The sequence below is a fragment of the Puntigrus tetrazona genome, chromosome 13 (genome assembly GCF_018831695.1).
Source record: "Puntigrus tetrazona isolate hp1 chromosome 13, ASM1883169v1, whole genome shotgun sequence".
NCBI lineage: Eukaryota > Metazoa > Chordata > Actinopteri > Cypriniformes > Cyprinidae > Puntigrus > Puntigrus tetrazona.
The window spans coordinates 13,043,611-13,069,499 of record NC_056711.1 but is presented as its reverse complement, the minus strand read 5'-3'; the positions used below and the strand labels follow the sequence as shown (position 1 = coordinate 13,069,499).

Sequence of the window (25,889 nt, the reverse complement as noted above, 5' to 3'; positions counted from 1 at the left end):
GATACGATTCAACAACGCTGTTTCCATTACCGCCCACTTCGGGAAGCGAGTCTCCTTTCTGTCCCTCGCTCGGTGTTTTATCCATATTCCAGCACAAATGGAGAGCCGGAGTAAACAAAGAATCACACACGTGCATGCATGGAGGAATGTACAGCATAAAATAGACTTTTCTGTTAGTAAAATATCTAAAAATTCTTCAAAAGACAAACTTTTGCTAGAGAAGAAAAACAGCATTCAAGATGAGATCAGAGCTGCGTTTAAAGTCCATGGACAGGCACCAAAATGAGAAAGTTAAGGCTGTCGCTCGAGTGAACCTGCGAGTTCAATTGAGACTTGGCTTCCTCCTGATGCTCCGTCTGTCTCTCTTTCCATGTAATAATGTCAGGGCTGAGAGGGAGCCCTGCCACTTTGGGCTCCTAATAAGCAGCGCTGATCAAAACACAACAAACCAGCCTTTGAAAAAAAACGAGATGCTGGAATTTCAATCAATGCCTGCGCTCGCTTCCAACTGCTGCCCTGTACGTCAAGAGATGCTGCAGAAATTTGCCAGCTCTCTAATTTAGCTTTACAGCCGACAACAGTATGAATTCGGTCTTTCGGGAAGAGAGTCTGACGTGCCGTGAAACAAATAAAGTAGCCAGAAGCTGTCAAGCAGGAAAAAGTGTAAAAATGTGACATGGAGGATAGCTGGGCGCTTGAATCTATTTCTCCAAAAAATGTGAGGAAAAACAACTGAATTTCATTTTTCTACCCAGAAGCCGATAGACTGATTTGAGGCTTCTGATGCAATCTGCTGTTAAGGTTATAGTATCGTGCCATTATGATTTAAAATACTCACAAATAATGATATATTGGTTCTTAAACATCAGACTAAGTCCAACTCAAACTATGTGTTTTGGTTATTTATCCTGCTTTGCCTGACAGCAGTCCACTGGACACTCAATTCTCTTCATCACAGCTGAGCGAGCTCAAGATAGTCTGAGCGCTCCGGCTTCGATAAATTGTCGTATTTTCTTTGCTTCATATGCTTCCCTTGAAATTAACTGCACTTAGGCGTAATGAAAGTTTGATGGTCTCGTCGTGTGGGTGGTATCTTTACAGTCAGTGCTGGCCAACTCACAAAGCAGGGAAGACGAAACAAGTGAGCGAGGAAGAGAGAGAAAGGGAGGGAAGTGTGGTGGTGGTGGTGGTGGGGGGGATTGGGGGCAGACGTAAGTCATATTCATATTCAGACAAGCAGAAAATTAGATCCTCCACCAACCATTCGCTTTAGAGATCGTGAGGGGCTTGTGGGTCTATTGTTAGGCAGCATAAATTGTGTGCGCCACACAAATAATGACCGGTCTTGTCAGGCGAGCATCAACATCATTCCTTGTCTCCTCCAAATCCAGCTATGAAGATACAGACAAAGGCCGACTGAACTGAGAATTAATTTAAAATTCAGAAATTGTAATTTTACTCGACCTGGTAAACGTGTGTGTGTGTGTGTGTGTATATATATCACAGATTTCACATTCTTTGTAATAACTAAAAAAATAAATAAACAATCTTAAAACACCTGCAACATCGTCATGTCCAGTCATGTCTTCTGAAAATTCCAATTTTACAAAAGATTAAAACTGAAAACAGTTCTTTTTCATTTTAAATTACAGTTTTTATTTATTGGTGGTGTATTCAAAGTATACTTTACTTTAAATAAAATAAAGTTGTCAACTGTCAAATGCAACTGGACTTCATATTAGATTATTTTAGAAAGGCCACTCATCTGAGAGTTCAAGCTCTTTTTCACAGCCAAGGCTTCTTTGGTCATTTCATTTATAACCTTTTTCCCTGCACCTGGATTGTTTAGGTTCTCGAGGCTGTTTGACTATCACAGTGTGCCGGCAGCTGAACACAAACAACCAAACCAATAACCCTGGCCTAACTGGGGCACAGGCACAATGTAATCGAACCACTGACTCACAAAAGCACCTCGCCAGACGGTTTTCACATGTCGCTCAGGAGGTTAATGGAAAAGAACTCGACTGAAAGGAGAACAAGAGGACAAGCTTACAGCCGTCCACACGTTCACAAGAGGTTTGTTGAGTAAAAGCACTCAATATCTCAATACCCACTCAATAACATGTCGAAGATATTATCTATCCGTCCTTCACTTGGAGGAGTCTGTGGTTGGTATGTTTGGTTTATGGAGATAATATAATTAGTCACTCTTTATTTCTGGAAATTGAGCATCTGATATCTCACTATAGGTAGAGTAGTTCAGGGTGGTCTTCAAGCTGTGCGTTTATCATCTAAGATGTAAAAAAACTGTATTTTGCAAGTGAATAGCCACATTTTAGACCGAAGTGCAGCTTTTGTAGCGTTTTGTGCAAGGTAACAGTAGAGTTCAGCTCATCGTTAAAATATACATCAATGCAATTCCAGGCCTATTCATGCGCAACAACAGCAGGCAACCTTTTCAAAGAGCCAGACCATGAGAGCTAATGAAGTGCTAAATGTGGAGAGCAAACTTCATTTTCATATGTAAATATTCAAAGGTTGCGGGGTGAAGGCAGACATATTTTCTCTGGAACAACACCGAGGAGAGGAAGAGAAAGAGAAAAGCATTCTGGGGGGCACTTGATTGTGTGCAGGTTTTTTCTTCATTGCATCGCTGTGTGATGGTGGAGCTTCAAACAATTAGAGCCAATTAAAAGGTATTGAGTCGAAACAAACCCGGTGGGGAGGGCTTCAGTGTAAATACCACAGATCCTTCTCATGCACGTTCCTCTGTGAAAAGCCAAGTGGTTCCTCTCATCTGTATTCCGCCCTCTCAAAGCGAAGAGTGAGAAATACGAGGAAGGGTTTCTACAGAGCCAAGTGGCATTGTATTACCGGCCGCATTTGCCTAAAGTTACAAGATGTGCTTTGACGAGCTGCCATTGTACGAGGAAGAGGTCCTCTCTGGGTCTGAAAGGCTTCCAGTTCTCTCTGGGCCAAGAAGGCCAAGCTTGGAAAAACAAAACAAAACAAAAAAAAACCTTTAAAAAGATGTGAAAAGAGAACATGGGGTCGCTTGGTTTAAGGGTCACATTGAAACCGCTGTGGAGAATTGAGCAGGGAGGTTTGTGGCAGATCAGTAAAGCAAATTAGCAGCGAAGGGAGGGGAACAGTAGCCTTTTTTTAAGGCTGTACGTGTTAATGTAGAATCCATATGGTTAAATCATCATGCAACATGAGTCTAAAGTGCGTTTTCATGGCTTAACAGCGGAAGAAAAAAAAATAAATTCACTCATCATTTACTCACCCTTCATGCTTCAAAAACGTTGTGAAAGCACAATTAAGAGTTTTTGGCTCAAGGTCTGCATTTAAAGTCACACCAGTGGTGTTCAGCTGGGATTAGGACTTGCTTTCTGTAGACCAGTCAAGTTTGTTCACAATGACAGAATCAGGAAGACATCAGAGGCATTGTCATGTCAGAATAGAAAAGGGTCCTGTCCAAACTGTTGCTATAAAATTAGAAACGCACAGTTCCCCAGAATATCATGATGTGCTTAAACATTAAGGTTTGTACATTTGTTGGACCATCAAAACAAAATTTCATTTGTTATTCACAACTATATCTTAAGTTGGTGAGCTGAAGTCAAGAACCAAATTAGTCTGATTCATAAATCATCAGAAACCTATCTCTGCTTCAAATTACAATTCAATTCAAAAGAATGAAACAAAAAGTGAAAAACAACAATAAATATGAAGGAAGTAAGAAAACAGGGCAGCCCCTTTGCCATGACCTCAAGAGCCGCTAAACGCAACTGTCAAAGGTAGCAGAGCCTGCTGCAGAAAACTTAACAAGTGTGTTAGCATAATGTGGGGTCTGCCTTTGATCCTGACCCACCACTAGTCCTTTGGCATGAGATTGTATTGTGAGTTACAGCAGAAGAAAAAAAGGATGCAAAACCTTGTTGTTTATGTGCACCTTTAGACCTTGCTGGAAAGAGATGTGAGGAAAGTACTGTAGAAAGCAAAGTTCTTCACATACAAACACTCTAACATATACAGAAATGTTCAATCTCTCAAGAAACATACTATCAGAGAGTGCCTTGTGGTCACAAACAATCCAATGCGATCAAAATTTCCCTGTACACTACCATTCAAAAGTATCTTATACTCTCCAACCCTGCATTTGTTGGATCCAGAAAACAGTTGAAAATAGAAATTATTGTGAATTTCTTAAAACAACTGTTTTCTAACATATAAAAAGATTTTTAATTTGTTATGATAACAAAGCACAATTTCAGCAGCCATTACTCAAGTCCTTTAAAAATCATGGCGCACAATGGTGCATGAGAAACATATTTTACTGTTATCAATGTAAACTGCTGCTTAATATGTTTCGTATGTTTAGTATATTCTTAATATATTTTTGTGGAATCTCTTATACACGTTTTTAGGGATCTTTAATGAATTGAAAGTTCAAAAGACCAGAATTTTGTACTTAATGCACTTTAATGGTGTGTAAGTAGTGCTGAAGTTCAACTGAAGATGAATTGAAGCATGTTTGTGCTAAAAAGGAACTACTGCAAGTATACATCAGGCTTAATTATACCTGTAATATCTGAAAGTCTTGAGCGTTAAGTCAGCAAACATGTTAATAGATTTGAACTATAACTGGAATAAAACAAATGTATTTTAAATATATTATTTTTAACTATGGAATGCAAGTCTTTAATGTTACTTTTGATTGATTTAACACATTCTTGCTAAACAACAGCATTGGTTTCTTAAAAAAAAAAAAAAAAACCCCAACAACCTCAACCTTTTACATAAAATGTTTTTTTGCACCATATTAGTGCGCTGTTCTTCTCATTATTGTAAAAATGATGGGTTGAGCCTTAATGATGTGACTACACAAAAACATTTGGGAAAACTGATTTAGCACATACCCAGAACCTCCATGGGAACCTCCATAGGATCCTCCATAGGCTCCTGACTGGTGTCCGCCCCGGTGTCTGCACTCTTCGTTAACTCTATTGACACAGAGAGAATATTTTGAACATGAAGGCCATTAAAACAAAAAAGAGGTAAAAACGGCTTCCAAAGAAGCAACATTATACACAGCTCTAGTTTTAAAGTATGTGACATTTTGCTTTTCCTGCCAAACTGTCTACTTTTTTCTCTCTCTTTTTTCCCCTTTTGTTTAATATGCATTAAAGCACCAAAATTATATGTGCCTTTTTAATGGATATTTGTGCGCCTTTGCAAAGACAGAGATGAATAGGCATGAGCAAAACAAAACTGCCATTATCAAATATAAGCTCTGCATCCTGTGCTTCAGCACTCTTCACATTCGTTGTGATTTATCCTGCCTCCATATTCCTCACACACTCCCCTGACCCCCCCGTCTGGAGGGCTGTGGGAGGGACGAGCACGCTGATCAAAAGAAGATCTTCAAAGCCACAGTGTGAGAGCCGTGCTCCTTCCAGCTTATTTGAGCAGGACTCCTCTTCTCCCGCATTCTCGCTGCTTTGATGCTAACAGGGTTGTGGGCCATAGGTGACTACATAATGGAGAGCACACACAATGCATTCTGGGTGCTCTGCCGGGGCACAAATGACAGTCGTATCAGGTGTGTTTGAAGTCCAGGGTCCATCAGCAGATGGTCGTGGTGGCTGAAGAGGGTCTGTGAGGGTCATATTTATGTGTGAATTCATACAATGGTGGTGCCTCTGCATGAAAGCCTTCCATCAAGCCTGTCTTCTAACAAAAGTTTAATATGGACAACAAATGACTTTAGCATTAACAATAGGGTGTTCCATACATCAGAAGGTCAGATTTATTTGTTAAACATTGATACTTATATATGGAGTGAGTGGTATAAAGAATACCACCACTGGAGAAGTGGAAACGTGTTTCGTAAAGTGATGAATCATGCTTTTCTAGGTTTGGCTTATACTGCTTGTATATTTCATTGGATGAGGGATAATGGTATAGAGTTGATTTTCACGTACCCTTACTTTCAGTGAAGGGATATCTTAATGTTTCATGCTTAATGCCTAATACCAAAACATTTTGGACATTGCTAGGCTTCCAACTTTGTAGGAACTGTTTGGGCAAGGCCTTTTTCTATTCCAGAAGGACTGTGCCCCAGTGCATGCAGCAAGGTCTATAAAGACATGGTTGGATGAGTTTGGTGTGGAAGAAGTTGACAGGCCCGCACAGAGTCCTGACCTCAACCCCATCAAACACCTTTGGGAAGTGGAACGGAGGAATAGAGCCAGGACTTCTCGTTCAACGTTAGCGCCTGAACTCACAAATGCACTACTGGATGACTGGCCAATAATTCCCACAGAAACACTCCAAAATTCTTCCCAGTAGGGTGAAATTTGTTATACTGCACTGTCAGTCTATTTAAATTGCCTTTTTTTCTATTTTAAATCAAATAACAAAATTTACTGTATGACTAAAGCAAAAAATTTACTCTACAACTTTGGATTTGAAACTGTTTCTCTTATATGAATTTACTTTTTAATTCGTAATATGGATTGCTAAGAACTTCATTTGGACAACTTTGGTGATTTTCTCAGTATTAAGATATTTTCAATAAAATATGACAGCTTTCTGACCCTTCAGCAGCGAACACCACATTTAAGGCCCAGAAAAGTAGACAGGATATTGTTTATAAAGTCAAATATTTGAACCACTGACATCACTTAGACTATTTTAATACTGTCCTTATTGGGCCTTGAAAATGTTGCTGTCTATGCAGGCTTAGAAAGCTCTTGGATTTCATCAAAAATCTGTTTTCTAAAGATAAACAAAGGTATTACGGGTTTGAAACGACATGAGGGTAAGTAAGCAATTACCGATTTTCCCTTTTGGGTGGACTATCCCTTTAAAGTACCATGCATGTTGTTCTTTTCTTTTTGTTATTTAATCTGTCCTGCTCTAAAACAAAGTTCTAGGACAGTTTTGGGGCAGGATGTAGACAGTGTAAGAATATTTGCATTTATGCAGAAAATTTGGCTAATGCCTATTTCAAGGACCGCTGCAATGTATGAGCCCAGGGCAATAGCTAATTGTGCTGTGATAAGCCCTAGCCACAGGCTGACAGAAGCTCTCTGAGCTTTGCCTACACATCCACAATCTCCCCTGGCACACAAACAGAACAGAGAAAGTCGCATTTAAACAGCCAATTAAAAAGGCCGTTGCCTCCACCTGTCTCTCCACCACGTAAAGCCTCTATGGATGGTGGATCAGAGGAGCTACTCAACAGGGGTCCATCGAGAGGAGAGTCACAATGGAGAGAGGAAGTGTGCCCTCGCTCAAGTGATTTTACTAAAAACACACACCTTTAGAGGTCACGAAACAGAAGCATGACAATTTGGAAAGTACTGTTAGTGCTTTGAAATTATAACTTTTCATGTTACAAACAACTTACTATTTGCTACATAATCATGCAATAATGTGCATATATATATATATATATATATATATATATATATATATATATATATATATATATATATATATCTAATATCTAAGAAACAAAGTAAATAATATTCTCTACTCTAACGTGTGTGCTAAACTAGCTTAAATTTGAAATCTGGCATACTTAAAAAAAAAAAACCTATACTTTAATTCATAAGTCAGTCAAAACTTATATAACGTATAACATATAACCAAATGTTTTTTGTTTTTTTAAAAGAGAGAAAAAAATTTTCAATATTGATTCATGTGCATGAACTGAATTAACAGATTCACTAGAATGAATCAGACCTGAAAAAGAATGTAACAAAAATGCAGTGCTTAGTCTTCCGTTCAGTGGAAAAATCAGGAAATTACTGGAAAAGCTACAGTTGAAACAACAACAAAAACTGCTTTGTCACGCTGTTGAAAATTAAATACTCCTTAATGATGAGGAAAAAACTGATGGGAAATAAGAACAGGCCAACAAATCGAATTATGTGAATGATAAACAAAAAAGACAAAATGGTATCTAATGATGCCTAAATATTAGCAGTTGGCAAACGCAGCTCTCTTTGTCGTTGGGTGGGTTTAGCTGAACTGAGAAGCTAGAAATGCGCAGGGTTTCAACACAGCAACAGATGGCCACAGTGGATACTGTTGGGTTTCTGCCTGAGGGCCACATTCTCCAGGAGCCTGCGAGCGACTAGGATGCCGTCACTATCGCAGTCTTGAAAACTTGGCCGCAATCAATAGTTAATACACAAGAAACAAAAACCCAGGAGATCCAAACCCGGGCAACATTACATGGAGATTCCTGCGGGTGTAGCTTCAAGAAGTAAACAAATAAATAAGTGAGCACACCCCTTAAATAAACAATGATTTCTTTTGATGATTTCCTGAGTGAATATAAATTCTTATCGGAGCGGCAAAAGAATGGATATGAGAATGGGTGCCGTGTGATCCACTCAGTGGATGGAAGACAGGAAATGATGAATACTGACTGCTATCCAGGAGTTAAGCTGCCAAACTACTCCATTTTAGCCTCACCATGACATCAGACAGAAAACAAAGGGTTGGAGAGAGTAAAAGAACAAATAAAAAAAAAAGTCCAAAATGAAAACTCTGAGCTGTCTTCTTCTCGCTGAGAAACACTGATTGCCCACTGTGCTTGAGAACAAAAGACAATGGGAGCGAAAGTGTGTGTTCTGCCTGCCTTTCAATTTTGTCTCCTCTCAAGTTTTTCCTCACACAACATTGGCTTTAATAATTCTAAGACCTGAAACAAACTTTACGCCATGTAAGTGCAAGCAAATGTTTCTGGCTACAGAAGCTCAATTTCTACTCCAGCACAAAAAGTAACTTGCGAAAACTTGCTGGAACTGCTTTAAACGTCAAATGTTAGCACCGCAATTAATAACACACCCAGTTTAACGTAACATATGAAGTGTAAACACATGCAGCCAATAAACAAAGACATATATTGTGTACATTACATATGTGCATATATTAAGTTATATGGATGCCCAGTTGATCACAAAATCGCAATATGGTTTATTAAATTTCACATTTTTATCAACAAAATAGAACCATAAAAATGAGCAAACTTTAATTTTAAAGTTATAAATGTGACAAAATAATAATGATAACACTTTACAATAAGTTGTCATTTTTAATGCATGTATTAGGTAATGTATTAACTAACATGAGCAAACAATAAACAACATGTGTATTACAGTATTTATTCATCTTTGCTATGTTAGCTCATCAGAATACAATCATCTATTGTTAACTCATGTTAGCTCACGGTGCATTAACTGACATTAACAAACACAACTTGTAATTTTAATAAATGCATTAGTAAATGCTCATTAACTAAGATTAATAAATGCTATAGAAGTATTATTCATTCTTAGTTCACTCATATTGTTTAGCAATGATAACTAATGAACCTTATTGCAATGTGTTACCAGAATAATATTACTATATCAGAAATATTTTTATAGTGAAATATTGCATTGCTAATATTTTTATTTTGTATTTATTTAGTTGTTTTTCATTTAATAATAATAATAATAATAAATGTAAAAAAACATTTTTGTTTTTTGTTCTCTGATTCTTCCTCCAGTTCTAAACCGACTGAAAGAACTTGGGAATGCTTAAGTTTTCCAAAAACATCCCTTTTCCCAAGACAATCTAGAGATTCACCTCTTCTCCAACCATCATTTAAAGTAGCCCGTGGTCGATTTACTTTACCACCATAAAATCGGATTTAATCAGGCAAAGCAAGTTTCGCGGTTCACAATATGTAATCAAAAAACAACATGCAGAAACAGGCTGAACCTCGGCTGGTGCGACAGAGTGAAAAAGCCCACCTTCATCAGTCAGACAGTGAGAGATGAGGAGAGAAACTCTGATTGGATTCAGAGCCACTGAGGCTCAGCAGCCGTGGCAGTAAATCTCACCTGCACGCAGGCGAAGAGGCGATATCGACTCCCACCGCAGGAACCGCAATACACCACGGCCGAAAAAACGGCCTCCATTAGCAAAGCCAGACTTATTCATAGGTACCTTCGGGCTAAGAGAACTTTGTTTAATTTATGAATCTTTCACAAACTTATCGAGTCAAGCGTACAGGGCCGGTCGAGGGGAAAAGCCTGTGAACAAGTCGAACGTGAGATTCACTTCGAGCACAATTTCAAAAAGTAAACAAGTCTAGGCACTTTACTGAGCAAACAATTTGATGTTTTTAATATTGATGCAGACTTTGGAAAAACAAGCCTCTCGAGCTGAGGGCTCCTTACTTGCTTGTTATTTGCTTCCATGTAAGTCAGTCATTTAGCAGATGCTTTTATTCAGAAGCTAACACATGCAGAACCATTAGACTTTATAAGTTACACAAGCCGACACACCTGGCAGCAGTGTCCTAATGACCATGTGCCAACAGCGTTCAGAAACACTCGGCTGAGGTGTTATGGAAGGCTGTTTGTGTGAACGTGAGCGTGTTTTTGTTAAAAGCGCCGTATGGTAAGGTGTTGAGCATGGCTTTACCCTCTTAAATATATTGTATCGATCTCACCTTCTCCATGTTAAACATCTGGTACTGCCACGTGTGTGTGTGTATGTGTGTGTGTATTAGTCTGTCGCTTGTGTCTAAATGGCAATCGTTATCCATTATCTGTGTACATAACACTTTAATCAAGTTTTGTGTACACAAATAGTGGGCATAATTAAATGAATGTGCGATCATGTTCCCGGCATTCCTCTGTGTGTGTATATTATTGTAAGAGCGTCTGGTTATGTGAAACCTTGCTTTATATGAAGACTTAATGCGGCACTTTCACTTACCATGAATAGGGTATAAATACGATTTTTTATTATTTTTTTAAAATGATGAGTGAAAGAAATTTTTGTATAACCTTGCTTAATATAAAGACTTAATGTGGCACTTTTACTTACCATGAATATAGTATAAATAAGTATGCTTTTTTTTTTTAAATGCATCCCTATTTTTTAATTGGTCAGTGAGAGATTGTAGTATTAAATTGTAGCCTTTAAAGGACAGCCAACCCAAATATGAAAATTGTCATCATTTACAGACACACATCATCCATTTAACAAAAGGAATTGGACACCACAGCATACTGTGCCATGCACATCTCTCTTTCTTTAATGAAGTAATCATACTAGTCTTACCTTCCATCTGTTTTCCTGCTTCATCAGGCTGGCCTGTCTGCATCTTCTTTTCTGGGCTACCCCCTTTCTCTTCCCCTTGACAGAACGAGAAAGATTAACATATTAACAGTAAAAAAAAAAAAAAACTAAACAAAAAAAAACAATACTAATCCAATAACATTGTCCTTTCCGATTTGCTCACTTCTCAAAAAGCTCCATTCATAATTCATCCAGTTCAGAATTACCGTTCCTTTATTTCCTCATTCAGATCCGGCAGCCACAGAGATTACAGTTATCATTTTTAATAATGGGGCTCCGAGACAAATTTGAAGCCCTGCCCTCGAGAGTGAGGGGAGGACAGCCTTATCTGAGCTGAGTAATCGATCAAGGAAATGGCAAAAGGAGAGAGCGGGCCTTGATGATGCTCATCTGTTGCCTTAGGTGCTGTGCGAGCGCGCGCACACACACACGCACGCACGCACGCACACACACACACACACACACACTACGTATTTACTATCTGCCAAATGCAGGAGAAGTGCATTAGACTACTGGATCTCCTGTATGAAACTTAGAAGATTAAATACACGACAGCTGTTTCTTCTGCCCTCTCATACCGCCTCAAACGGCTGACAGCTTTTTGACAGCATATGCCTGTGAGAAAACACAACGCTGTGTTTTTGTTTTCAGTTTTTAAGTTGTCTGTGTTTAACAGGGCTACGTGGTCACAGATAGCAGACTCTTATTAAGACGTCAGCACTTTGTATGTTTGGCGAGTTTTTTAAGAAAGAAACGGTTAAACACACACAATGCCAGATTTAAAAAAACCTGTAATGGCTTCACTAAGAGGATTTTCATGACAAATTGAGAGATTAGAAAATTCCTTGGCATCCAAGCTGCTAACCAGCCATAACGACGGACTCTGGAGATGCTTCCAATTTCTGCACAGAGGCTCTTCAAAAATGTATTTCAGCACGCATAGAAAACAATCAATCAGTACACAATCAAAAAACAAAATGCGTTTTTTTGACACGGAAAGAATTGGCTTTCACATCTCGATAACAGGATGGAGGATTCCAAGCTGTGAGTTCCTGTAGGAAAACTATAACGACTTTAAAGAGCTGATGAATTATGAACACATCAGATAGCAATATATTTCGTCCTATATTAGGTTTTCATCAGCAGTAAGACTTCACATTAAGCATAAAATTTTCACTAAACATTAAATTATAAAGCAACATACTTTTCAAAATTGAGAAAAGGTTAATTATTGGTTCGTAGATGCCACAAGGTTTAATATTTTGTATCTAATGATGTAGATTTTTAATGGCGTAAGTGTGAAAATGCATTTTAGGCCAATCTCATAAACAAATCTCGCTTAGTCCGTTAGACATTCAGTGATAAACTTTTGTCATTATGAATTAATTTCATATAACAGCTCCTCAGCTATCCTTTGATCAGCGTTGCTACAGTTATCAAGTCACACATGCAAGAAAACTTTTCACATCTAATTAAACTTTTAAGCAAATTTAGATAAATTTTACTTTCTAACTATCTATACATCATTACCGGCCTTATCAGTGAGAGGAATAATCAGATCCAAAATATAAAAACCTTAGGCGATGTGGAAGAAGTGTGATAGATACAATGTTGGAGCCAGTATTAACATGAACAACTACCAGATTACAGCAGTCATGCTACTTATTATATATAGATATTTAGATTAACTTTTAAATCAGTGTTTACACTTGCTGAATGAAATGAAGCTATTAAAAGGTTATGTAAAATTAACTCCTGCTATTAAGCTGAATAAAATATACACATCACGTTCAACACATCTGTATGTACGGACATGTTCCTTCTACATCCTGTGGGGGAAAAAAAAAAAACAGCGTGTGAATGATATGTAAAACTAACCTGCAACTTGCGGGTCTTCTCCCTTGCCTTCTTTCTTCCCGGTATCTTTTTCGCTCTCCTGTTCAGCTTTCTTCTTCGCTGTTGGACTCGCCTCCACTAAAACCCAAAGAGACACACATGAATAACACACATCTGGTAGATATATGCGAAAATGTCAATACCAGTTAAAAAGAAAACATTCCGTATCGAAAGAAATATCTTATGCTTTGAACAATATCACAGATTATTGAGTTCTCTATGTATCATGGGTTAATACTAACAAACTCGGTATGTCCTTCTTCTAGTTGAACGCACACTGTCAGAAGCAGAATGATCATGTTTTATTAAATATATTTGCTGGATTTCTGCTATTAGCATTCTGCCATCACGCTAGCTTGGGAGTTTCAGATTTGATGGACATCTTTACAGTGAAAAACCAAGTAAATGTGGAAACCGAATGCAAATTTTCAGTCCTTCGCTTTCTCTCTCTCATTGAAGGAATAGCTGTAGGCGTTTAATTGATCAGGGACGGCTGGAAAAACTTGCAGCATCTGGGAGACGGAGACCCTTTCTCTGGTACTCGACTGGATGCAGCAGATGTTCTTCTGTGTGTGTGTGTGTGCGTGTGGTGGATTTGTATGTATGGCACTGATCATGGCTTAAGCCTCCGATTAGTCATGTCCTTTCAGGTGCACTCTGGTTATGAACACGAGAACGTAAGTCTATGATCTCTGTCTGTGTGTGAGTTACTTCAGCAATGAGAATTAAGGCTTGCGTAAGAGCTGCTGTCTTGCAGGCGGGTGGATCCCGTGGGGAATCAAACCAGTTTGGCTAGCTTGTTGACATTTGGGCATCTTGTTGAAACTGATTCAACAATAGATTGAATTTATCTGAAGTTGATTAGAATCTTGCCAGAATTTACATTGCTTAGCCTTCAGTGAATTTTAACTGTCGTTTTAGTGGGCTGCAGTTGGATTTTAGCAAGCGGGACTGCATTAAGTAGGATTGATGAAGAAACATGTAAAATGTGAAAAATGTGCTTGTTATTATAAATGGTGCATCTTTCTCTGTCCCGTGGACACGGTTTCTATTTTCATTTAACAAATAGAGTATGAGTGCCAAAAACGCTCTGAAGTCAGCAGTCCATTTAACACAAAAGCAATAAGCAGCGAGAGAGACTGTTACAGTGATTTTACCATGATGAAAAGGGTTCTCAGGCTCCAATGTAAAATCGCTAAAAAAAATAATTCAATTTAGTAAAACAAAAGCTATTCTGACAAGCAGGCTGCAAAAATGTAAACTTTGTTTTCTTTATTGTTTATTTCTTCCAAAGGTTTTGTTCTTACATCAATCTTTGTTTGTAAACCAATAAGAGATAATGTTTTTTTATGAATTACATTTTTGAAGAAATCCCAAGGCTGGCTCAAGAGTGATATTCTGAAATATTCTGATATCCTGAAAACAACTGAAAACAACTTTTTTTTCTATTTAAAACACATTTTAAACTGTAATTTACGCCTGTAATGCAAGCTGAATTTTCAGCATCATTACTTTAGTCAGTGTCAAATGATCCTTAGCAATAATTTGAATTTTTTGTTGCTGTTTTTTTAAATGTACAATTATTAAGAATGTTGAAAACAATTGTGCTTATAAATATTTTTGAGAAAACCAAAATACTTGTTTTTAGGTTTCTTTGATAATTAGAATATTGTTTTCTACTATTTGCTGAGGAAAACGTTTTTGTTTTGCTTTTTTTCGAGAAGGTTAAAAGTGTTTTTATACCACATCTGATAAAAAAAATAAATGCAATTTTGCTGATGGTAAAAAAAAACAACCTTTGAACAGTAATTACAAAAACCAAACAAAAAAAAAGAAAGAAAAGAAAACATAAACAAACCAATAAAATAATATACTACATTTTCATTTGAACGGCCAAAAAACTCCATGTGCTTAGCATTTCTTATGTTTTATACTCAAATACAAGTTTGATGCATGAGCCAGCAAATCACTACACTCACTAAAGATAAGGTTGCTGTAAGAGTTAATAACTGTATATATTGTGAGACGAAATATTGGTGGACCAGCACTCAGATTAACTTGATGAGTTCTAAATGATGGTTTTAATGGAGAGGAAATAGGCGACCCATTGCTTAAGACCGAGCGGTATTAAGCCGCCACTTTAGGATGAACTGGAGCAGCTGTTTCAGCCTAATGCCTTTAATTTGTGTTTGCGTCTCTTTCCCTCCCCATCTCATCCCTCTCTCTCTTTTAAAGGGATGGCGAGTCAGAGTATCCATCTGTGCGGTTCCAGCTAACACCTGTGTCTGCTCTGGAGTGGGATACAAGGCCGCAAAAGACATCAATTTTGCCCTCGCCCACACACGCATACACACTCCATCAGATGAAAGACACAAAACAGGATTTAATGCACACGTGTCCACCCTGACTCCATCTGCGTGGAAAGCGTTTGAAGTCGCAGTTCAGAGGGACACAGACATGCGTTCACATAATCAATGGAGGAGTGGGAAGTGTGTGGGGTAGTTTGGCTGTTTGTGCGAGGCTCATATCGCACCACCTGGGCAATATGGAGCCCTGGAGGCCTCCGTCCTTCACATACAGATACCCAGACTCACGCAGCGTTCTGCAGGAAAGTAAGACTTGTATCACCCGCACACACACACACTCGCAACATCCGCCCTAATAACCAGCCGCCCGAGGATTCTTGATCTCGCTGCATCCCAAGAGGAGCCCAGATTGCTCACTTTATTGCTAATTTTTTTAAGTGGGCATATTTCTAGGGTGTGGGAAAGCTGGTTTCGAATATTAAACCCAAGGTGTCAAGACTGTTTAATCACTTACTGTCAGTGGCGTACATTTTATTTGAATAGTAAAATGATATTTATCTGATTTTAAAACCAAAGGTCCAAAGGTGGTAACAGACATTGATGCTTATTGAAATATTGCACATCTAGTGAAACGTAAATGCTGTCGTTTTCAGTTTTTGAATGCACTAAAAATATTCCCCACACTGTATAACGTGTATATATATATATATATATATATATATATATATATATATATATATATATAGTGCAGTCCTAGTTGTGGGCAAGAAAACAGGCATGTTTAGCCTACTTTGAACACCAGGTTCTAAGTTCTTCAAGAAGAACATTAGTTAATGTATTAACTAACAGGAACAAGCAGTGAACAATACATTATTTAATTCATTATTTATTCATTTTTTTTTAGTTAATCAAATACAGTTGTTTATTGTTTATTAATGTTAGTTCACAGTTCATTAACTAATGTTAACAAACACAACTTGTGATTTTTAGAATTGCATTAGTAAATTGTGAAATGAACATTATGATTAATAAATGCTTTAGAAGTATTCATTCGTAGTTCATGTTTACTAATGTAAAATAAATACACATAACTCTGATTTTTACATTTTTAAAAAATGTGATCATATTTATGATGTTATCATGTATTTATGTTTTTTTATTGTGTTCGTTAGTTAGCTAGTCAATATAATTGCATTTGTGATTGAGAATAACTAGAATATAGGAGTTATCCGAATTTGCAAATAAAATCTTTAAATATTAATTTCCACCAAATCAGCATATTAGAATGATTTCTGAAAAATCAAGTGACTGAAACAATCATGTTTCCATCACAGGATCACATTTAAAAATATATTCAAACATACATTTTTTTTTTTACACAAATTACCCTTTTTACTGTATTTTTGTACCGTGTTTTCACAATATCTTGAGTCAAAAAGTATGTTTGCATTTACAACCAAAAACTACAGCAAAACATGGAAGCAGTTGTTACCTATAGGGTCTTCTTTTTCAGGAGGTTTGGTCTCCTCGTCCTTGGATTCGGCATCGGGGCTCTCAACTGTGGAAAACAAACAGCCACAAAACTATCTGGACACCCTAGAGATCCACATGCACCGTAGAATGACAAACACATAGGCAGAGACAACTATATGGGTGTCGTTCATTTATAAATGGTTTATTTTTCCCAAGCGTGGTTTGTTTTTCCTGCTGAAATTAAATGTATTCAGTCAGGGTATGAATTTTTGGTCCTGTGGCTGTGTGTAAAACAGCTTGCATATAAAAGTATAATTCATACAAACTGTAGGATTTGATACGAATTGCATTTAGATATATGGTCACATATATATATATATATATATATATACACACAAAATTGCAAATTACATGCAAATTGTATGTGTGCATAGAAAAACACATGAATGAACAAACAAACACGAAAAAACAAAGCAGATACATCTTTATGTGCCGTTTCGCACTTGTGATTCATGCATCGCAGGTGCTCTGCACTCAGGTAAATTCAGATTTAGCCTCTGTCTCTGCACAATCTCCAGCTCCGCCTCACCTGGTCTTAAAAACCTCTCTGTTTTGCTTTTCTCCGGGGAACATAATTGCAAGTATCTCTGGCTCTTGGGTTCGGTCCAAGCAGAACATTTGCTTTGCCTTCTCTGCTTGGCGAGACTACTATTAATAATGCTCATAGCTACAGCCGTCAGAGCTGGTAGGGGAAAAGTAAATCAAAAGTTGGCGATAAGGATGTCAAAAAGCACTGGTACTTCGGTACTAAGTCGATACTCCCAAACCAGAACAAAACAGTGGCTTATGAGTGTGCAAATGCGATTCAGAGCTCTGCAGTCAAAGTGACATTTAGTGCAAGCTCAACGTTAGCCGAGCAGAGACAGGCTGCGGCTGGTTTTGTCCTCGGGTTTGAACGTAAAGTTACACGAATACCCAGAGGGAGTCGGGCCCCGCGTCTCTGAGCATGTGTGTGTGTGTGTGTGTGTGTGTGTACAAGCGATCATTTCAGCGTGTGCAGTGGTGTGTGTCTGTCGATGCACATGTTCTGATGTCTGTCTGTGTATGTTCGTGTGGATTGGAGCGAGGTGTCTCATTAAACAGATGCACCCCCAAACACACACACAGAGAAGCTCACAAGAGCGTCACGGTAATAACTGTATCTGACAGCCACTCTCTCTGTCCGTAATGAGACAAGTTCAAGGACAACAGAGCCAATCCAGATCCTTCAGCGAATGGGTACAGCGTGACACGTGAAGCGTAAAGACTGTGGAGAGACCCGGTGAATTTCCTCGCTCCCTAGCATGTATACTCCCTGTGTTCGGGTGATACATATGCATACTGAACCGCAAATACGAACCTATTTTGCATGTTTGTTTTTTTTTTATTCCTATTTTTCTTGGCTACCCGGATAATTTGTGAAATATGTATTGGTCTGAAAAAAATACCGGTAAACTTTTAGATGCTTAAGTTATGCCTAAACACGTATGAACGTCATGAATATGTACGAATGTCAAATATTGATCCCAGAGGTTTCAAGTGAACCACAGAGCGTGCAAATACTTTATTTAATCATTTTGAATACCGCACCTCTCGTTTTATTATTTAAAAGCGCAGAAACTTTTGTGAAACGACTTGCATGCTGTATCTCAAAAATGATGTGATGTTTTGTTATCTAATGCTATTTCATTATTTCGTTCACAAATAAGAGTGTTTAAGTTTTTAGATGATGACAAACCTTCCTGGTCCTGGCTCTGCATTGTCACATCCTCAGTAGGTTCCTCTGTAATCACACAAGAGAAATACACTTAATGACAAGATTTTGTCTTTTTTCTTAAATCCACCCCCCCCTCCCAAAAAAAGAAAAAAAGAAAAGAAAAAGAAAGAAAATCTTTTTTTTTTTTTTTTTGGTCCTTTCATCAGACTGCAGTGGCTAATCCCATATTAAAGAAGAGAGGATGATTGTTATCTAATCACTCCTGCTGCTGGCAAGCAGAAATGAAAGCACAAATTCCTCTGTGAAGAGGAACAGGAAAGACTCCAGCTGATGTTTGATTATCAAACATGTCTTTTTCTTAATGGCTTACTGAGGATGAGAAACTTCAGTGTGATTTTGATATTAAAATTTGATGGTACAACATCACACAGATTATTTAATCCCATTTTAAATTTAGTTAGCAAAAGTTTCAACCATTTAAACTCAGGCTGATGTTTGGTTCCAGTTCTAGCGGAGTTGAATTTGTTCCAAGGAATACAAGCCGATCATTAAGTTGTAGTAGCAGATAAACGTAGTAGATAATTCATTAACTACAGACAAATTGCTGTTGCTCCTAAATTGTGGTGACAAGATGATAATACAAGCTAAATACCAGGATAACAAGACAAGGGAACATTTTAATGATGTGTCTTTCAGAAGAGACGAGCACAGAAGTAAATCTGCAGACTTGCTCTCCTTGCTTGTAAAGTATAACTACTCGGAAACGACTCTGTCTCAGGACTTTGTGCAAGAAGGTCAATGCCAGGAAAAACACAATTCTCTTAGCTTTGAAAAACGCCTACCTTGCTGGCTCATCATTTCTTCATCCTGCTTTTCATCTAAAAAAAATCATAGTTAAACGCACGTGTATTAAGAGTAAACATGCTATTGAAATAATTTAGCTATAAATGCAAAAACAGAAGAAAATAACCAGATAAAAGAGAAAACTAAAACAAACATGAACAGGAAAAATAAAAAAAGAAATAATAATAATAATAATAAACAACAACAAAAACATATACAAACAAACCAAAACAAAATAAGAACAAATAACAGAAAAAGTCTCAGAAAATCAAAACCCCTAAAACAGAAGGCTACAGTATCGCTACTACAGTGTTTGTGATACCCCTAACTCACGTTAAAAAGCTGTTTGGAAGATTAATCTTCCCTCAAGATCCTTGATAAAGTAGTGCACACATTTGTCTAGAGGAAGGCTCTACTACTGTGGTCATGTTTTACATCAAATATTTATAACAGCTCTGGCGTACTTGATGTTTCATGGTTGCACTAATTTTGCGCTCTCTCAATATCTCTAGACTGCACCGAGTGCTGTCCCAACGGACAGCTAAATACATCTCAGCAAACCCCACACAGAACTCCCAAGAGCCCGCTGCCGTGCGTCCCACGGGCTTACATGAATGCATTTATCCCAGGGGGGTTTAATTTGGTCCCTCTCAGTCACTTCAGTCCTCTAAACTCGACATCTCCTTCTCCCTCTCTCCTCTTCGGTGATATCATGGCGCTCTACCAGAATCCCTCTCTCTCTTTTTAACCCAGATGGGGTTTGGGATGAATTGGAAAATGAAGACCCTGACACAAATAATCCACTGTGCTTGACAATAGCCATTACGCTGCTGACATAATTGGCTTTTTTAACAAGCTGGTGTGAGAAGCAATTTTCCAATGTCTGAGCAATTTATTTTCTCAGCACTCTTAAAATAATAAAAAAGAAAAACAAACACAATATGCCAAACGATACAGCAGAGCTTCATAAAAGGTGCCGTGTTTTGTCATTAGCCTTGCCTCTAGCGCGGCTGTCAATCAAATTCGTCTTTACACCCGCTGGACCCTCTTCTTCCCCAATATTGATAAACCAATAACAGCAGATTATGATTTTATTTTATAAATTTAGACGGCAGAGGTCAGTTCTCTAGCGACTGGAGCTCAATGTTTTGCTCGCTATCTGAATTATTATGCGAGACCTGGACTTTGAGAACGTAACTTTAGAAATGCTGCATTCATAGGAAGGAAGGAAGGTATTAAAGCATATCCAGATTCATGTTGACCCATGATCCTGTGCGTGGGGTTAAGGCACAGTCATAGCATGCTTTCATTAAAAAGGCACTCGTCATTGATGGCATTCTTGCGAGGAATCTGAAGGTAAATTGGATTCTGAGATGATAAATTCTCTCAGTTTCCATTTGAGGTCATACAATCACCACGTACACCAATAAAGGATGTTGTTTATAACCTGCAGACAAAAGCAAATTATTCTGAGAGATGAGAGCTGAGTCATGCATATTTTCGCGATGGCCTCTTTTGTACGGGAAGCAGTTAAAAGCAAAGAGCGCAAAGTTACAGTAGTTAAAGGTGGAAAGTTTTAAAATATGGGTAAGCTATTTTTAGGTTTTTAAAATTACTCTGGTGGTTTTATCAAAGAGAGACACGTTGATATAACCTAGCATAATCACATCTATCAAAAATGACTTCTTATTTATTACACATCCAAACAAACAAAAACCGAGGTGAGTAAAAATACATAAAGCCGGAGAACTAACTTTGAAGCAAGAGAAAGGACATTTGAGGCCAAGGAAACAAGCATTTCTTGTCATGTTTTATCGTTTTTTGATTTTACAAGCCATTATGTTGAACAAGGATGTGAAGCGTAAAGCATCGAGCAGCAGAGAGTCGTTCCAGCAGCAGATGGCAGTAGTGTAACAGAGTTCAGATTACAGACGTTAACACACAGACGCAAATAAACACACACGTTCAGGAGGAGGGCGCCCGCTTACATACACACAGAAACGCTTCTGTGAGCTATCTAGAAAATATTTCTAATGCCATACATTTACAGTCACATTACTATGGATCTGTAATCATACAGGATCGAGCGGCAGCGCTGCCTCCATTCACGCGGTGGGGATTTCTCTTTCCTGTCAGTTAGGCCCTCTGAACACAGTTCATGGTGAAGAAAACTGACACCATGAAAAATGTATGAGACATGAGAGAGAAAGGTAAAGTGAGAGTGTCACAATCAACAGATGCTGCTCAGCGGCCCAGAATCTGCCTTTGCGTGTGTGTGTGTGTGTGTGTGTGTGTGTGTTGGCTACTTCTTTTGAAAGGGCCGCACGTAGCTCACACGGTGCGGAGTCTTTTGATTCAGTGTCTCGCTCTCTGCCAGGGTCGGAGCTTAGCGGCCGTGTTTCCAGCTGTGCAAAACTGTGGACTTGGAGACACTCGAGCCACTATCTACAATATACAATTGTAAAACTGCCCACCCTCGATATAAATGCATCACTGAAGCTTCCTGTCGCTTGACCCCTCCTGCACTGTTTTTCTTTCCATCCTCTTCTCGTGTTTTCTTTTTTATTTCATTGCCTCTATCTCTCTCTCTCTCTCTCTCTCACACACACACACCCTATCTTTCTTTCAGTCAAACGCATTTGGTTCATATAATTTTTTTCTATTTTGTGAGCTTCAGTGGCACAGGACAGCATTTATTACCAAAACATTTGCAACGTGTGTAATAAGAAATGAAATAAATAAGTAACAACTTATTATTCATATTCAATTAATTTTAATAAAACAAAATGCTTCGGTTTTGATAAAGCGTTAGCAGTTAATCTCTAGGAATTGAAAAAAAAATGCGCAAATGGATTCATAAATTCTATTATTAAGCAAAATTATAAAAGAGTAAAAAGAAAAGAAAATTTAAATACATTCATTATAAGGCAAAAAATATGAAATAATAAAATATAAAAGATAAAATTAAAAGAGTAAAAAGATAAGAAAATTAAAATGCATGCATAAAAAACTAAATATAAAGTATATGTGAAATAATATTATTTCAAATTCATCTTAACATGGCAGCCTCCAAGTAGCGATTTTAAATTAGGTTACCGATATGCTGGCTTCTTTATCTCATAAGAGTGTATATTACATTAAACATTTTTCAAAAGTGCTATTTATTTCTTCAGGGGTAAATCATTTTCTTTAATAAGGGAATAATACTGAGAGAGGACATTTAAATGCTTAATTGAGAAGGTTAAACCAAAGGAAAAAGATACTAAAGGCAGTATAAGTTTAGAGATTTAGATATGAAGCCTCATGGCTCTTTCTTTCCTGCACACACACACACACACACACACACCTGCTCTCTTTTTCTCTCCCTCTCCAAACATGCCCCCTCTGCCTTCTACATCTGCTGAGTACACAGTTAACAGCTCGACCTGACGCTCCGCATCCTGATTCACCCATCTAACCTGTCACCTCATAATCTCTCAAATGCTGCACGGCACACACCCTAAACACACACTCACCCCGTAGGCCATCTCAAAAGCTATCCGGGGCGCTAAAATGCTCAGTCCAGTTCTGTGAACAATCCCTCTCATTTCTCAGCACACCGATCCCTCCATGTATGGATTTCATGTGGATTACATCACAAATCACTTTATCCCCCAAGAACTCTGTCAAGAAGTCCAGTCTCTCCACCCAAGCATCTCGTCGGCTCTCTTAGGCCACAACCCCGGGACTGATGGCTTGGATTGAACGGATCGCCACAGCCGGGCTGACTGAGAGTAAAGCCGCCAGCAGCAGCTAATGCCATTTTTTCTGTCTGTTTGTCTCACGGTCTTGACTGACTTCTCCAGAGCCTCTGAGATTCGCACATTCCAAGCCAAGTGGGAGCTTATCTGGACTAAGGTATTGTTTTCCTTTACGCTCCTCACAGGTAACCCGTTGAGGAGAACGGAGAGATTTCCAGATCAGTGCTTTCGGGGCCAGTTGTCCCCTGAGCACGTGAATGTATGAAGTGCTGCTTTAGGGAGAACAGGACTAATGCTTCTCTGTCATTAGCGGGCTGTCTAAAAGGCCCTCTTGCTCTAACCTCAGTTAGAGAGCATCCCCTCAGGGAGAGTAGTGAATGTGTAATACAAAGCAATATCCCACCACGGCTGTATATCAACTTCCTCTGTTGGTGAAAAACAAAGTTGCAGCCGGCGGGAATCCAATAGGCTGCAAGCTCAGGCGGAAGGGTAATGTGCATGCAAAGCTCATTTGCCATGAATCAGAAATGTGATTTCAAAAACATATTTAATGTGCCGCCGTACCTTGTCCTTTGAGTGACACCGCATTAGAGCGAGTGCATTTGATGTTGGCGACAGCACCACAGGACGAGGGCTGTGGCTAACACCTGTGGATAAATCGCAGACTGCGCCGCTTTAACACGCTTTGTTCTGCTCCTCGCTGCCTCGTAACAAACACTGCTGTTTGTTGTTTGAGATCAACTTCTGGAGAGCAAAGCTTTAATGTTTACGCTGTCCTGTGAAGGTTAAATGCGAGGCTTTAAACAAGGGGGTTTGTGACTAAATTGCTTCCCGGTAAGATTTTAGATATGCAAGAAGTTGTGGAGACACTGACACAAAATACAATCTGAATCTTCCTTAGAAAATTTCTTTAGAACAGTAAAACATGCTACACTAGTTGCATGCGGGAGGGTTTCATATTACATATTATGTTGGTAAATTAATGTTATGTATTTTATTCTAGTGTCATGTTTGTGTTACCATGCTGGTGTTTTGTCTTTGTATACATTAAACTGCGCAATAATAAAAAAAGAGGTTGCAAATAAAAATGACTGGAGAATGTTTCAAATTATGTTATTTTAAATTATGTTGAAAACTTTAAAATGTCATTTTTAATTTCATGTTACTCGCCATTTCTTTGTAAATGTATACTTACTAGCAATTTCTGAGTGAAAATTGTACACTTTTTTTTCAGTGTGTGCACCTTCTTCATATGTATAGTATTTACGTCAGCTTATAGAAAAGCTACTTATTAACTGTGATTCGTCATGTGGCCTTCCTATTACCACTTTTATCACTTGTGTTTTGTGCTGGGTGTGAGTGTATTATACAGCCACAAGATTTCAGTAATTTAGTATATTAGTATTATGTAAGTTTGAAGGTTTATATATATATATAGACATCAATCAGATGATATATTTTAGAGTATTTTCCAGTTTTTGCTCGTAAGTAGAATTATTATCTCATCCATTTTAGACCTAGTAACAGAGACTTGAGCCACTAATAGCAGACCAATGCAGTAAATACAAAGTTATGAGTGTGTGTATGTGTGTATATATATATATATATATATATATATATATACACACACACACACACACACACACACACACACACACACACACACACACACACACACACACACATATACACACACACACACATATATATATATATATATATATATATATATATATATATATATATATATATATATATATACACACACACACACACACATACATATATGCAGTGTACCCCTACAAACATAGTTTCCAGGAAAAGTGTTAACAGTCTAGATTTAAAAAATTATATTGTTAAATATTGACTTTATAGTAGCATCAGGATTTGGTAGAAACTATGGTAAATGTTTGTGAGGGTAGTCCTGAAATACGCTTGTTGTTTAAAAAAGAAAAATCTGGTAAATTGTTGTTTGCTAAAGTATCAGTTAACTGAAAAAAAAATACTTTTTTCTTTGTGCTGCATATTGAAGAGAGATACCAGCCTGGGGAAATTTCCCCAAAGACATCAGCGCTGCCTGCTTTAATATTAAAGAAAGAAATAAAAAAAAACACCATCTCCAACCCTCTGGCTTTAAGACAAATGGAGAAATTGTGGTGTTAATAGCCTGCTGCCGCCCTTCAGTGTACGAATTTAATTATCTTTTGTCCATCTTATTGAGAAGCGAGTAATTGTTTCAGTGCTACACAACCCGAAGAGGCTGAAATGGCAGAATTCGAAAGCTAATGGCTCTTTAAACAGGTTTCCACACTCTGACAGAACATCCTGAAGAGACTTAGTTTGATATTCCCTCAACAGTACTTGGAAGATGGGAATGCAGGGCGATACTGACTTTGACAGTTGAACTTTTGCTCACAAGAACACCGATTTTCTCATACCTTTTTTATCAGCAGCATCATCATCATCATCTTCCCCTCCTTCCACGGGCTCAGTGTTATCTGTTGATAAAATCAGAGCACTCATAAGAACCGTCCTTCATTAGAAAATTAAAATTTAGCACTTTCTAAGCAACAAGAACCACAACAAAACCCACCAATAACCCTCCAAAAACAAATAGGGTGATTGAAAAGAAAAAAAACCCTGAAAATTTAAAGTATAATGGAAATAAAATAAATCTTAAATTCATGATGATTTAACAGCAGTATCAATAAACAGTGA

The 25,889-nt window shown here is 38.0% G+C and overlaps 1 protein-coding gene across 2 annotated transcripts in view; it reads right to left on the bottom strand.

The window, feature by feature from the left end:
- macrod2 (mono-ADP ribosylhydrolase 2) overlaps nt 1-25,889 on the bottom strand; it is a 460,723-nt gene that overhangs the window by 5,000 nt on the left and 429,834 nt on the right. For both annotated transcript variants that reach the window (XM_043255070.1, XM_043255069.1), the window contains exons 11-17: nt 25,610-25,669; nt 19,431-19,466; nt 18,610-18,654; nt 16,852-16,917; nt 13,036-13,131; nt 11,140-11,214; nt 4,923-5,006 (exon numbers count right to left, since the gene is read on the bottom strand). In XM_043255070.1, the coding sequence (XP_043111005.1) occupies nt 4,923-5,006; nt 11,140-11,214; nt 13,036-13,131; nt 16,852-16,917; nt 18,610-18,654; nt 19,431-19,466; nt 25,610-25,669 (462 nt within the window). The remainder of the gene's footprint in view (nt 1-4,922; nt 5,007-11,139; nt 11,215-13,035; nt 13,132-16,851; nt 16,918-18,609; nt 18,655-19,430; nt 19,467-25,609; nt 25,670-25,889) is intronic.